The sequence below is a fragment of the Triticum dicoccoides genome, chromosome 2A (assembly GCF_002162155.2).
Source record: "Triticum dicoccoides isolate Atlit2015 ecotype Zavitan chromosome 2A, WEW_v2.0, whole genome shotgun sequence".
NCBI lineage: Eukaryota > Viridiplantae > Streptophyta > Magnoliopsida > Poales > Poaceae > Triticum > Triticum dicoccoides.
Genome location: NC_041382.1, coordinates 690,485,837 through 690,499,655, shown reverse-complemented (window position 1 = coordinate 690,499,655; position 13,819 = coordinate 690,485,837). Strand labels below are relative to the sequence as shown.

General features: G+C 42.4%; 1 protein-coding gene across 1 annotated transcript; it reads right to left on the bottom strand.

Annotated features, from left to right (window-relative positions):
• Positions 1-333: 333 nt before the first annotated feature.
• LOC119356290 (villin-4-like) lies at positions 334-8,716 on the bottom strand. The gene is made up of 23 exons (XM_037623235.1): positions 8,512-8,716; positions 8,109-8,213; positions 7,302-7,401; positions 6,906-6,974; positions 6,561-6,803; positions 6,310-6,487; positions 6,101-6,233; positions 5,794-5,956; positions 5,096-5,246; positions 4,904-5,004; positions 4,461-4,616; positions 4,148-4,216; positions 4,013-4,081; positions 3,792-3,929; positions 3,584-3,712; positions 3,012-3,159; positions 2,888-2,901; positions 2,659-2,799; positions 2,444-2,569; positions 2,188-2,253; positions 1,183-1,486; positions 934-1,085; positions 334-845 (listed from the first exon to the last, which is right to left on the bottom strand). The coding sequence occupies exons 2-23, from the start codon at positions 8,162-8,164 to the stop codon at positions 732-734; spliced, it is 2,820 nt and encodes a 939-aa protein (XP_037479132.1). The 5' UTR covers positions 8,165-8,213; positions 8,512-8,716; the 3' UTR covers positions 334-731.
• Between the last annotated feature and the right edge of the window lie 5,103 nt (positions 8,717-13,819).

Genomic DNA, 13,819 nt, shown 5'->3' with positions numbered 1-13,819 from the left:
TGAATCCTCACTTAATCCTTTTTTTGAAACCTCAGCTAAATTCCAGTTAAGCATCAATAAGAGGGGCCATACAATGAATAACTAAATCCTAAAGTAAGACTCAAGTAATCTTTGTGAACCTTATAAAAAATATATTTTTGAAAGTCACAGCTAAATTGAAATGTTGTGCATGAGCAACTTGAAACACAGAAACAGCAGTGAAACTGTAGCGGAAATCGGAGCACAGATTGGCTTTGATGATTACATAACTACTACTACAAAATGTGCGTCTTGTCCATCGTTTTCCGATCCAACGGCCCAAAAACAACAGATGTAGCAGGAGTTAACCATAGATGGATTTAATGGCAGCTACCCACGCAATAAAGCTTTATTGATGCAATAAACAAAACGAATTTGGCGACTGAGCAGGTTCGACAGTCTGCTGTACATGTATGCTTTGGCGCCGTTGTATTGCACCTGAACCTGACGCACAAGGCTACAACTCATTTCAACCATGTTTATCTCTGCTGCCCGGCAGGCACACAAACGACCAACCTTATAAAAAATAAAAAGAATACAAAAACGCTGAGCCCCACAACAGAAAGAACCTGCCTGAGCTCTGGTTCAGTAGAGAAGAACACCCCTCAAAGTCCTATATTTACTGGAAGAAGAAGCAGAGCCTAGGAAAACAATTGACTCGAGCTAGGCGAAGAGAAGAAGAACCCCGCAAAATTGGTCGGCATTTGATGGGGCTAAAAGAGCTGCACTGCAGATTTCAGCTTGTTCTGCTTCCACTTGGGGAGCTTGTAGAACGCTGTCCTTTTCATGCCCAACTTCTCGCGGAACTCGGCCGTCGATAAGTAGATCTGCATTCGGTTTACAGAAGCAGCAGCACGTGTCAGGTAGCAGTACACGAGGGGGTGGGGAGTGGAAGAGGAACAGTTCATCAGTCACCTCTCGCTGGGTGATGTCGATGTCGGGCGCAGGATCCTCGGATGTGGTTACCAGGCGTTCGTACGGGAAGACTGTACGCCCCTCGTCATCCTCTGGCTCGTCGTCGCCTGCGCCATCTTCCTCCTGTATTGCCTTCCCTGCCTCTTGGCTCGCTTAATTTTGCAAAGGTCCAGAAAGGAGATATGTAAGGCAACAGAAGTGCTATCACAATTGGCATCACAAAGTCTAAGCAGTTGTATTGCACAATACCTTTTACTGACTTCGGTATTGTTCTTTTCAAGGGACCCTCCAAAGAACTGGTGAGCTCACTGATAGCTGCCTCTTTCGACGTATCAGGTCCGGTTGATTTAGGGAAAAGCTTTTTAACAGCAGGGGGAGGGGTGGAAAGATTCCTGGTACTAGGTTTCTCAAAGGCAGAAGTTAATGCTGCAAAGGCCGGAGATCTGCCTCGAACGCGGTGGCACTCCGGGCTGGTGGACATGCTTCTTGAGCGCTGAGCTTTATCTTGTGCTGCACCTCTTCCTGAAACTGCTGGTGTTCGGCGTTTTGGTTTCTGACAACACAGAGTAGAGATGTTTTGCAGAGGGTCATTAAAGCAATTTATCAGTAAAACAAAATAATACCAAGATGCATACTACTTAAGATTGTAGTTGAAAGATATTAGTGCCACTATACATGACCAAAAGTAAAACTGTATTGATCAGTTCCAAATTATGTAATCGAACAAGAAAAAAACAGCTATTCCACTACAGGACTACTGTTACCCAGTTCGTACTCCTTATTTCAAAATAAAGTAAAATAATAAACTCGTCACCAGGCACTAGCCACCTGTGGTACTTTTATTTAGAACAAACAGCTGAGGACCACAGGGAGGCCAGGCATCGACCCTGGGTGGGCTGAGCGAGGACAGACATCCAACTAAGTGATACTCAATTATCTCCTTATTTCAAACTAATGTGCAGCATTGTGTTTAGGCTCATTCATGTAGATGACAAAATGGCTCTACAAATGCTGAATGGGCTCATTCATAGGACTGTCGACTGTACGAGAGGTAATGATCATTAGTCAGTAGTCACATGCATATATGCACACTTCAGCACCAATATCCGCAAACGCAAGAGTATATCACAAAACATGGGAAGACTCAGCCAGCCACTAACAAAGCAAAGAAATGACAGAATGGAAGTATCGTTTACAAGCCATGGAACCTAAGATTTCCACCGAGGACTGCAAGATGATTAGATTAAGACTTACATCAAGCAATTTAGTTGCTCCACCCTTTAAAATGGCAAGCTTCCTTTGGTATGAACTGCCATGCATCTGCAACAAAAATAAGAGTTAGTGAGATGCATTTTATTCTAGAACTAAATAAGGATTAAGGGATAATTAGGTGCTTGTGCAATCATAAATAAACAGAAACTGCAATTAATTTCACAACAAGCGCATGCAATTTATATACCAACTAACAACCAATGCCTCACCAAAAAAGCAAAAAAGAAGAAAAACGTACCAAAGATTTTGCAGAGTCCCAGGTGAAGAACCTAGTAAAAAATTGAGGCTCACTTCCTTCCGAGACAGTGAAAATCGTTGTTTCCCGGGAGAGATTTTCCCTAAGGAAATCGCGCACGAGAAATTTCTGGCACAGTTGCAATGAAAAAAAAAGATAGTAAGAGAGCAAATAGGAAATGTAAGTTCTAATTAGACTACGCAAGATTTTGTTATTACCTCTCCAATATCCATAGCTTGTGTTTTCACTTTAGCATCAACCTCCTGACCGAACCAAACAAATATGTACGAGTGACAATCTAGAACAAAAACATCCTCTGCTATCAGATCATCCTGAGTAAAGTGATATACTTCTTTGACCTGTTCAAGTAGAATTTGAAAGAAATTGGCATTAGACATGCGACGGGCATTCTCAGGTAGAAAACCTTCACGTTGTTGTTTTGCTTACCCTCAAGTTGCCATCTTGAACCCCCCAACAGCAATATTGTTGGCACCGGAAGAACAGAAGTGTCAGTACATGTTGGAATGCAAACTCCACTGAGTAGGACATCATACAATGACTTTGTGAATACCTTTGGGTAAGATGCATGAAAAAAGACGAGGGTCACTTTCCTGCTCTGTTTCTATTTTCTTGTTTGAATACTTCACTTTACCACCCAGTAATTCCCAGAATTTATCAGTTTCTCTGCCCTCCTTCTGTGATCTGGATGGCAGATCTGACTGTATAACCAAAAGGGGAAGCACAAATTAAAAGATAAACAAATGGATAGCCAAACCGAAGTCAAAGCTATTTCAGAGCATAATCAAATAACACAATTCAAATCAAACCAACCAAGATAGCAAGGAGGGCGGTGACAATGGTGATAACCAAACAATACGATTCAAAACATCAGATAACCACAGATAATTATTAGAATTATATATATCATGATTAAAATGAGTAGACGCCATTTACTCTTGTGGGCACTTCTTTTTTTCCTTTTTCATGGCAATTGGAGAACATATACTAATAATGTAAACAAGAGCTCATTTTATGCCATCTATTGTTCCTTCAAGACTAATGAGCTCAGATACTGAATTTGCAACTGATACAGAGGAAAGTTGCATAAATACAAAAAAAATGCCTAGGAAAGATTGTTCACACCTTAATTGCATCTAGCTGTCTCTCAATTAACTCCTGATCCAGTGAGGTAGTCAGGTTCCCAATCCATGTGAACACACTGTTTCCATCATGTAGAACGTAACAATATGACGAATTTAAGGATGAAGACACCTAGTGAAAGGATGGTAGAGATAAAGCAAATGATATGAAGATATGATCTTAATCACAAAAAAAAAGATTATGAACTCACTGCATCTACTTGAATTGCTTGCATGTTTTCTGGTCCTGAGCCTTGAATCCGGAATAGCGCGAGTCCAGCTTCAGAGTAACTATCATCATCCAGACCATTTTCAGCAATGAATTTCTTGTATCCAGAGCTAAGACCACCCTACATCGGAAATTAGTGAGATAATAGATGTTACATTCAACTCGAATTATCTATCTAACAACTTCAGTCTGTCAGAAGCAAACCTTAAACACTTGGAGACTCTGAAATATGACAAAGAACTGAATTGGTTCTTTCCCTTCATAAAGGCGAGCCTGCACAGAAGAATAAATTAGAGAGTGGAAACAAGATTCACATATGAAAAACTAATGGGTTACTACCATGGTAGCCTGGAATTTTGCAGCCTGAACCATCTTGCTAGCCAGTGAAATTGCTGCAACCCTCTCCTCCTGAAAGCAATTAAGATCATTTGAATGCACAAATCCGCATTTAAAATAGGCAAATACACAACTATTTGTCCAAAAATCTGTTGTCTTATCAACAGAGAACAGGAAACGACTAGCAGCTTAAGACTGCTAATCTTCAGTTATTTTGGCTAACAAATTCAGAACAGATACCAATTACTGATTACCACCCATGTGTCATATCAATTCCAAACTCATATCTCGACTTGGTTTTGTGTATGGGTAGTACCTCAACACTCTTATTCCCAAACCATGTTCCAATAAGACATTCCTCTTTGTCCTCTCCAGTATATTTGTATTGAAAAATGTAGCAATCTCCAGTGTAAAATTTTGATTGTTCGGATGATGCCAGAAGAGTCTTGGCATTTCCATTTACACGCCAGACCTGATGTCAAGATGTAGAATACAAAACCACCATCAAACATGGACCAAGATAAAATGGGTGAATGCTGTTATGCAAAGAAAATTTTGTTGGAGGGTGAGCACGAAAGGTAAACGAGTGCAGATCAATGGCATGGCTGGGTTTAGGGATTTACAAGATGACTAATTTGTATGTGGACTATTCAAAGAGACCTAGCAGACTAGCACCTTAAAACATGTATGCACAAGACAGATAACCACTGATCACTACTCATACAATACAAATTTATAGGAAGTCATCAAAAAGAATACCTGTAAATGACCAGTGCAATCAATATAAGACTCAGGTTCTTCTGTTACAGGTGCACTTTTCATCAAGCCCTTGACATCTAATCCTTGACTTTTGAGGAGAGCTGTATAAAGAAAATACTAGATAAATATGTGTGATTTAATGAATCTTTTGGCAATCCGTAATACCAAAACTGATAATTTATAGACAGTAACCTGCAACTTTGCCTCTTCCGTCCTCAGACGATAATTTCAAATCAGGAGTTGGTGGCCACTCATTAAATTTTGACTTGAACGTTACTGTTTCGTATCCCTCAATCATTTTCATAACATGCGATTTTGTTCGGCTATCACCAGTGAGCAATTTCTGTACAAAAGTAAAGCATACTGAGCACGCAGCTACATCAAATATAAAACATGAGCATACTTTGATTGTAGGATTAGAAAGATATTTCCAGAGAATGCTATATGATATTTCTCCAAGGTGGTACTTTTTCTTAAGTCAGTTGAATATATAATGTATTGTTGTCGTTCTGAGACGGAAATAAGTAAACCGTCAAAAAGAACATGTATTAATGCATCCAAGTTGCTCCAGAACATTATCATACTTCTCTACAAAACTATAGTTGACTGTTGAGAATCAACAGGACATATTATAGTATCAGCTAGCAAGTGAGAACATTCATATTAAAAAAAATGACAAGCGCTCTCAAGGCGACATGCACCCAAACAGTTCCCAGAACTCAACTGAGGTTGGTGAGGAGGTTAAGCAGCCTCCCCCTACAACCGGGTCACTGTCATATTCCCACTTAGTGAAAATTTTACACTCTGGTCATCAGAGCCTTCAGGCTTTATAATACTTTTGCATAGATGTAATTAATATGTAGTAGAATCAATCTAGGCATACAAATTACCTCGGCAGCTTCACTTGCACCTTTCCTCTGTTGCAAAGAAGTAGTTCTGCCCATCCAAACATACATTTGAGCACCACAATCTAACAAGTAGCATTTGTTTGTCTCAAGCAAATCATGCGTCAACGATTCAAAACCAATAGGCTCCAGCTGTCCTTGATTAAAACTGAGAAGTCACAAAAATAGCTACTCAATTGGATATTCAAGAGTTAATATATCTCACAGTCATGGATGAAATCATGTGGATATCAAATTACTCTATTGGCTACTGATGATGTTGTGCTATGGGTATTTAGTGGTAATCAATTACCATAGCAATTTGACTGCAGCTTCTGTTTCTTCCCCAGTCTCCTCTGAAGCTGTCTTCCTCGGAAGAGGAGCAAAGCCACCAAACAAAGCCCAAAATTCACCAGCTTCGGCATCAGCCATCAACTTTCCATCCTCTACAGAGGACTCTCACTTGTCAGATCTTGTAAACGTGATTTGAAATACTCGAGGCACATTATGAGAGTTGCTTACCAACAGCTGCGACTTCACACTTCCTCTCATGGAAAGTATCTTTGATATACTGCACAACTTCGAGAGCTTTTCCTCTCTCTTGAATACATGAGTTGGAGCCATTGAACTGGAATATTTTGGACTTGGTATCCAAAATAAATATGTCGTCGTGGTTGAGGGAAGATCGAGCAAAAGGAACCTGGTTCGTGAAGTAGCCAGCACAATCAAGAAATGAACTAAACTTAAATTGAACAGGACATTAGAAAGCTTACCTCCTTAACATGAACAACATGCTTTCCTCTGCACACATATAACCTGGTAACGTGCTCCTGCTCATTGACTTCTACATGATTGAACCCAGAAGCTACCCCTCCTGGCTGTGGCATGATACATGGTCTAAAATATGAGAGCAACTTTTCAGTTTCATTGCCTTGCGATTCCCGGTACTGGACAGCACGCCCTCCAAGTGCAGCGTCAAGCTCCACAGTTAAAATTGCAGCAGTTCCTGCTTCATCCTTCAAGGACAAATATTCAGCATGTTAGTTGTCGCAAAGCCTGGGAAACAGGTCGGAATAGCTAAATCAAGTGGTGCATTGCCAAATGATTTGAGAATATACCTGACTAGTATCTTTACCAAGCCAATAATGGATATCATGGCGGAAGGAACCGTTTTTCAAGGCTGTTGTCTGTAGGGAGACAAAAGAACATGAGGGCGGGATCTTTTGGTGCCGTAAGCAATAACATAAGGAGCTGAACTCGAGCCATACACAATCCGAACATCAAGATAAAATAAGTGTATTGGCATAAACAACCTAGCTTGTTATGGATATGAATAATGCGATGCACCAAAATGATTAAACATTGTACTGATATAGTGACGAGAAAGCTAATATTATATTTTGACCTAATTTTTTTTATTTTCAAAATAAAAAATTCTTCTACTTCTACAATTATGCACCAACAATGTTCCAAACAAAAAATGCCTGCATAACAAGGCATAAATATGCCCATACCTTTAAGATGATATATGAATCACCCATGTAAAATTTTCCATGTGAAGATGTCGGTACAGGAACTGGCTTGAAATTTTCAATACGCCATATCTCCAAACCGCTGTATTGTAATTAAGGAGCACTATGGGCGTATATGACACTCCTATGAACAGTACTTATGGGGATCAATGAAGAAAAGGAACTTCGAAAGGAAAAAAATTGCATTCTTTATCAGCATTTACTATTGTTTGCCTGATCTTTGCTTTAGACTCATCATCCTTACTGTTTTGTTTACTCACCGTTCCAATATAGTGTATCTAGCCATTTTTCTACTTCTTGTCCATAATGCAGAAAAGCTTGAGCGTCTTTGTATAAAGAAGAACGCAACACTGTGACCATTATACAAATTACAAAAGGCCCTTACTTCTACCACTAAACAATGAGCATTGACGACATGATAGGTCTTCTAGTTCATGCTTGCTAATAACTGAACTGTGTTAGCGCAGCATTTTAACCATGAAAGAACTACTAGTATGACTTGGAACGGGGAGGGGGTATGACTTGTGGCAATTGAATGAAGAAATTTAAATAAGCATTACTTGTTGTCTACATCCTTAATACTATTCAGAATAGAAATTCAACAAAGTTTACTGTTAGAAACAGTTCTATCCCATCGATATAATAGACCTAGATGATTTCTGCTTCTTCTGCCGAGGAAAATCGTCCTGACCAGGCCCGGCCTATAATCTCAAGAAAAAAAAAAGCTAGAAATAGCGATGATTAAAGTGCTTTAGCAAAACTGATGATTAAAAGCCATGAAAAGGATACTCCTTCTGTCCAGCCCCGCGGAAAGCCGGATCCAAATTCTTCATAGAAATAGACATGATGGATGTTGCCGAAGAACCCTCGAATCAGAGGGGCGCTGGCGTTACGCTGCAAAGAGGTAACAGAAAAATGATCACCCATTATATATTATTAACAGAACCAATAATTCGCCGCCAAAATCCGCGACACTGCAAGCGCCCCCGAATTCAGCAATCCACCCAATCCCAACACCCCGATATAAAAAAGGTTGTGCCCATAATCCCCCAAATCGCCACGACGATCGGCGAAAAGAAACCGTGCGTGCAATCGGGCCATGTTTCGGTCCCGAAATCCGCAAGAAAGCCCGCATTGATTCGGAGAGGAGGGAAGAAACAGAGAATACGGATGGATTCAGAGAGTCGCTCACCTGAGGCCGCCCGTGCTGGCCTTGTCGACGGGGTTGGGGAATTTTGGGGGGTGGAGAGAGAGGGAAGCAGCATCCGTGGGGAGAAGGAGAGGGGCCGAAGTAAATGGCCATCCGCCGAGATCGGGTCCGGAGAGGGAAGAGGTAAACTGTGGAAGCTCAGCTTTTTTTCCAGTCCGTTCGTTCGTTGGCCTCCAGCGGAACCCCTTTTGCTCGTCTCGTCCTCATCTCGGCGATTTGCGGTCCACGACCATCAGATTTGAGCTGGCGGCTATAGCCTATCTGTGTCACTCCACTTGTCCTTTTTCAAAAAGGCTCCCTCCCTTTTAAAATATACTTTTGTATAAATACACAAAGTTTGCGGATCCTTTCATTTATAGAAGAACGGAATAGCGAGTACAGTCCATATTTAGGTTACATCACACGACACGTATGCTAGAGACGTGAGGGTAATGCCCCTGAGCCCCGAGGAGACTGAAGACAGCTCTAGTACCAAGAGTCTATCTCTCGCTTTTCATCGATACTAGGTCAAAGTATTAAAAAATGTTAGAAGAGATTGAAGTGATTCATTCCGGTGTTAGAACACAGCCGCCGCCTCCCAACCCTAGGGGTCGCCACAGGTTCCGCCGCCGCCTCGGTCCCCCTCCTCTTCCCCGTCCGGCAGCCGGGATCCGTCCATCTCTTTTTTTGCGTAGGTTTTGCTTCTCCAGCAACATCGACGAGACGACGACGGCAATGGCGTGTTGGAACAAGGTCTCTTCGGTCTCTGCCTACTTCTACGATGTCCGATCCGACGTTGAAGAAGGGCCTGTGAGAGTTTGTGTCCCAAAATCCGTTGGTTCACTTCAGATCTTGGCAGTTTGTTTTTCTTTCAAGAAGAGCTTTTGGTTATCTATTGGTGTGGCGACTTCAAGATCTTCTTCGGTGTTGTTCTATGACTTGGTCTGATTTCTCTAACCCTCTGGATTGGTGGTGATGGATTGCAAGCCTGTTTCTACGTGGCGTGATTCTCCGGCCGATGTTGCTTCATCGATTTTTAGATCTCATCTCAAAGGACGAGTGACTATTGTAGTCTTCAAAGCCTGGTATGGCCAGGGCGTTTGCAAGTGTCGTTTTTCTTTGTTGTTGGTTCAGTGCAATTTTCAATCTCTGGCGGGTAGCGTAAAATCAAATGAAGAAAAAGACTAGTATACTTTTTAATGTAATTTTATTATTTGTTAATTGTTATACGTCTAGTTATTCATCCATTATATTGGCCTTTGTTTTCCTTGATATTAATCAAATCTAAGATGCCCTTTGTTCTCTATAAATTTGATCACACCTAAAGAAGTTGGACTTTTCAAGGAAAAAACATCTTATATTTCACAACAAAGTAAAAGGCCGACTTATGTGGGTACTTGTCATGAAGTTTTTGCACCCGAGCTCAAATGAGCTCGGGTGAACGGTATTTTTTTTTGAAAACTCTTCAAAAAATCTGAATTCTTTTTACGGCAAACTTTGACAAGCATTTTCAGAGTAATAATTTTGGTTTTTTTCACGACTACCACAAATGTTATTTTGTGATGAAACTTTGCAATCTCTTAGAACATTTGTCAAAGTTTTCCATAAAAAATCAATTTGTTTGAACATTTAAAAAAAAATGAGCTACTGTTCATCCCGGGCTCATTTGAGCTCGGGTGTAGAAAGGGACTTCCGATACTTCTATGTTGTGTCTAAATCAGATACTTTTGAAACTTACGTGTACACTTCACCAAGGTATAATTGAAAATCCTTGTGTCATGTGTGAATCTGTCCATCTGATAACAATGGGAGTAAACTTCGTATCAAAGTTCATACATAAAAATATAGATAACTCCAAAATGACAACAATAATTAATGCGTGGATTACAACATAATGCTTGCTTATTGCTTCATGGTCTTTCGGTACCCAATGAAACATGTTCTCCTTGTCTTTGATCAACATGAACAACTCATCATACTCCGGCTTCATCACGATCTTGGTGGCGGTGTGGAATGACAAGGTCATTTCCGTAGTTCCACACTCCACTAACAAATTAAATACTTTGTCCATGGCAGGAGCAATCATCTTGGGGACATGGTTGGTTGATGCTTCACCACTCACTTTTTAGTTTATGTTACCCAAGCTTTGCTGCTACGTACATAGAAATTGGTGCTTGACCTCTTCAACTTTTATGTTGGATTTAGCCTTGTATTTACCCAATGTTTTTCCCTCTGTATCTTCAAAGAACGGGGATGAGGAAGTCGTACTCGACGTGATCCAAATCACCGGAGATCCTAGCGCCGAACGGACGGCACCTCCGCGTTCAACACACATACGGTCAGCGTGACGTCTCCTCCTTCTTGATCCAGCAAGGGGAAGGAGAGGTTGATGAAGATCCAGCAGCACGACGGCGTGGTGATGGATGCAGCAGTCACCGCAGCAGGGCTTCGCCGTTCTCTACGGAGGAGGAGGAGGTCTTGGAGGGGAGAGGGAGGCGCCAGGGGCATGGGGTGCGGCTGCCCTCCCTCCCCCCTCTATATATAGGGTCCCCAAGGGGGGGGGCACCGGCCCTGGAGATCCAATCTCCCAAGGGGGCGGCGGCCAAGTGGGGGTGGAGTGCCCCCCAAGGCAAGTGGGGCGCCCCCCACTCTAGGGTTCCCAACCCTAGGCGCGGGGGAAGGCCCAAGGGGGGCGCACCAGCCCACTAGGGGCTGGTTCCCCTCCCACTTCAGCCCATGGGGCCCTCCGGGATAGGTGGCCCCACCCGGTGGACCCCCGGGACCCTTCCGGTGGTCCCGGTACAATACCGGTGACCCCGAAACTTGTCCCGATGGCCGAAATAGCACTTCCTATATATAATTCTTTACCTCCGGACCATTCCGAAACTCCTCGTGACGTCCGGGATCTCATCCGGGACTCCGAACAACTTTCGCGTTACTGCATATACATATCTCTACAACCCTAGCGTCACCGAACCTTAAGTGTGTAGACCCTACGGGTTCGGGAGACATGTAGACATGACCGAGATGGCTCTCCGGTCAATAACCAACAGCGGGATCTGGATACCCATGTTGGCTCCCACATGCTCCTCGATGATCTTATCAGATGAACCACAATGTCGAGGATTCAAGCAACCCCGTATACAATTCCCTTTGTCAATCGGTATGTTACTTGCCCGAGATTCGATCGTCGGTATCCCAATACCTCGTTCAATCTCGTTACCGGCAAGTCACTTTACTCGTACCGTAATGCATGATCCCGTGACCAGACACTTGGTCACTTTGAGCTCATTATGATGATGCATTACCGAGTGGGCCCAGAGATACCTCTCCGTCATACGGAGTGACAAATCCCAGTCTTGATCCGTGTCAACCCAACAGACACTTTCGGAGATACCCGTAGTATACCTTTATAGTCACCCAGTTACTTTGCGATGTTTGGTACACCCAAAGCACTCCTACGGTATCTGGGAGTTACACGATCTCATGGTCTAAGAAAAAGATACTTGACATTGGAAAAACTCTAGCAAACGAACTATACGATCTTGTGCTATGTTTAGGATTGGGTCTTGTCCATCACATCATTCTCCTAATGATGTGATCTCGTTATCAATGACATCCAATGTCCATAGTCAAGAAACCATGACTATCTGTTGATCAACGAGCTAGTCAACTAGAGGCTTACTAGGGACATGTTAGTGTCTATGTATTCACACATGTATTACGATTTCCGGATAACACAATTATAGCATGAATAAAAGACAATTATCATGAACAAGGAAATATAATAATAATCCTTTTATTATTGCCTCTAGGGCATATTTCCAACAGTCTCCCACTTGCACTAGAGTCAATAATCTAGTTACATTGTGATGAATCGAACACCCATGGAATTCTGGTGTTGATCATATTTTGCTCTAGGGAGAGGTTTAGTCAACAGATCTGCTACATTCAGGTCCGTATGTACTTTACAAATCTCTATGTCTTCATTTTGAACACTTTCACGAATGGAGTTGAAGCGACGCTTGATATGCCTGGTCTTCTTGTGAAACCCGGGCTCCTTGGCAAGGGCAATAGCTCCAGTGTTGTCACAGAAGAGAGTCATCGGGCCCGACGCATTGGGTATGACTCCTAGGTCGGTAATGAACTCCTTCACCCAGACTGCTTCGTGTGCTGCCTCCGAGGCTGCCATGTACTCCGCTTCACATGTAGATCCCGCCACAACGCTTTGCTTGCAACTGCACCAGCTTACTGCCCCACCATTCAAAATATACACGTATCCGGTTTGTGACTTAGAGTCATCCAGATCTGTGTCGAAGCTAGCGTCGACGTAACCCTTTACGACAAGCTCTTCGTCACCTCCATAAACGAGAAACATTTCCTTAGTCCTTTTCAGGTACTTCAGGATATTCTTGACCGCTGTCCAGTGTTCCTTGTCGGGATTACTTTGGTACCTGCCTATCAAACTTACGGCAAGGTTTACATCAGGTCTGGTACACAGCATGGCATACATAATAGAACCTATGGCTGAGGCATAGGGGATGACACTCATCTCTTCTATATCTTCTGCCGTGGTCGGACATTGAGCTGAGCTCAATTTCACACCTTGCAACACAGGCAAGAACCCCTTCTTAGACTGATCCATATTGAACTTCTTCAATATCTTATCAAGGTATGTGCTTTGTGAAAGACCTATGAGACGTCTTGATCTATCTCTATAGATCTTGATGCCTAATATATAAGCAGCTTCTCCAAGGTCCTTCATTGAAAAACTCTTATTCAAGTAGGCCTTAATGCTGTCCAAAAGCTCTATATCATTTCCCATCAAAAGTATGTCATCTACATATAATATGAGAAATGCTACAGAGCTCCCACTCACTTTCTTGTAAACGCAGGCTTCTCCATAAGTCTGCATAAACCCAAACGCTTTGATCATCTCATCAAAGCGAATGTTCCAACTCCGAGATGCTTGCACCAGCCCATAAATCGAGCGTTGGAGCTTGCACACCTTGTCAGCATTCTTAGGATCGACAAAACCTTCCGGCTGCATCATATACAGTTCTTCCTTAAGATAACGGTTAAGGAATGCCGTTTTGACGTCCATTTGCCATATCTCATAATCATAGTATGCGGCAATTGCTAACATGATTCGGGCGGACTTCAGCTTTGCCACGGGAGAGAATGTCTCATCGTAGTCAACCCCTTGAACTTGTCGATAACCCTTGGCGACAAGCCTAGCTTTATAGATGGTCACATTTCCATCCGCGTTTGTCCTCTTCTTAAAAATCCATTTATTTTCTATGGCTCGCCG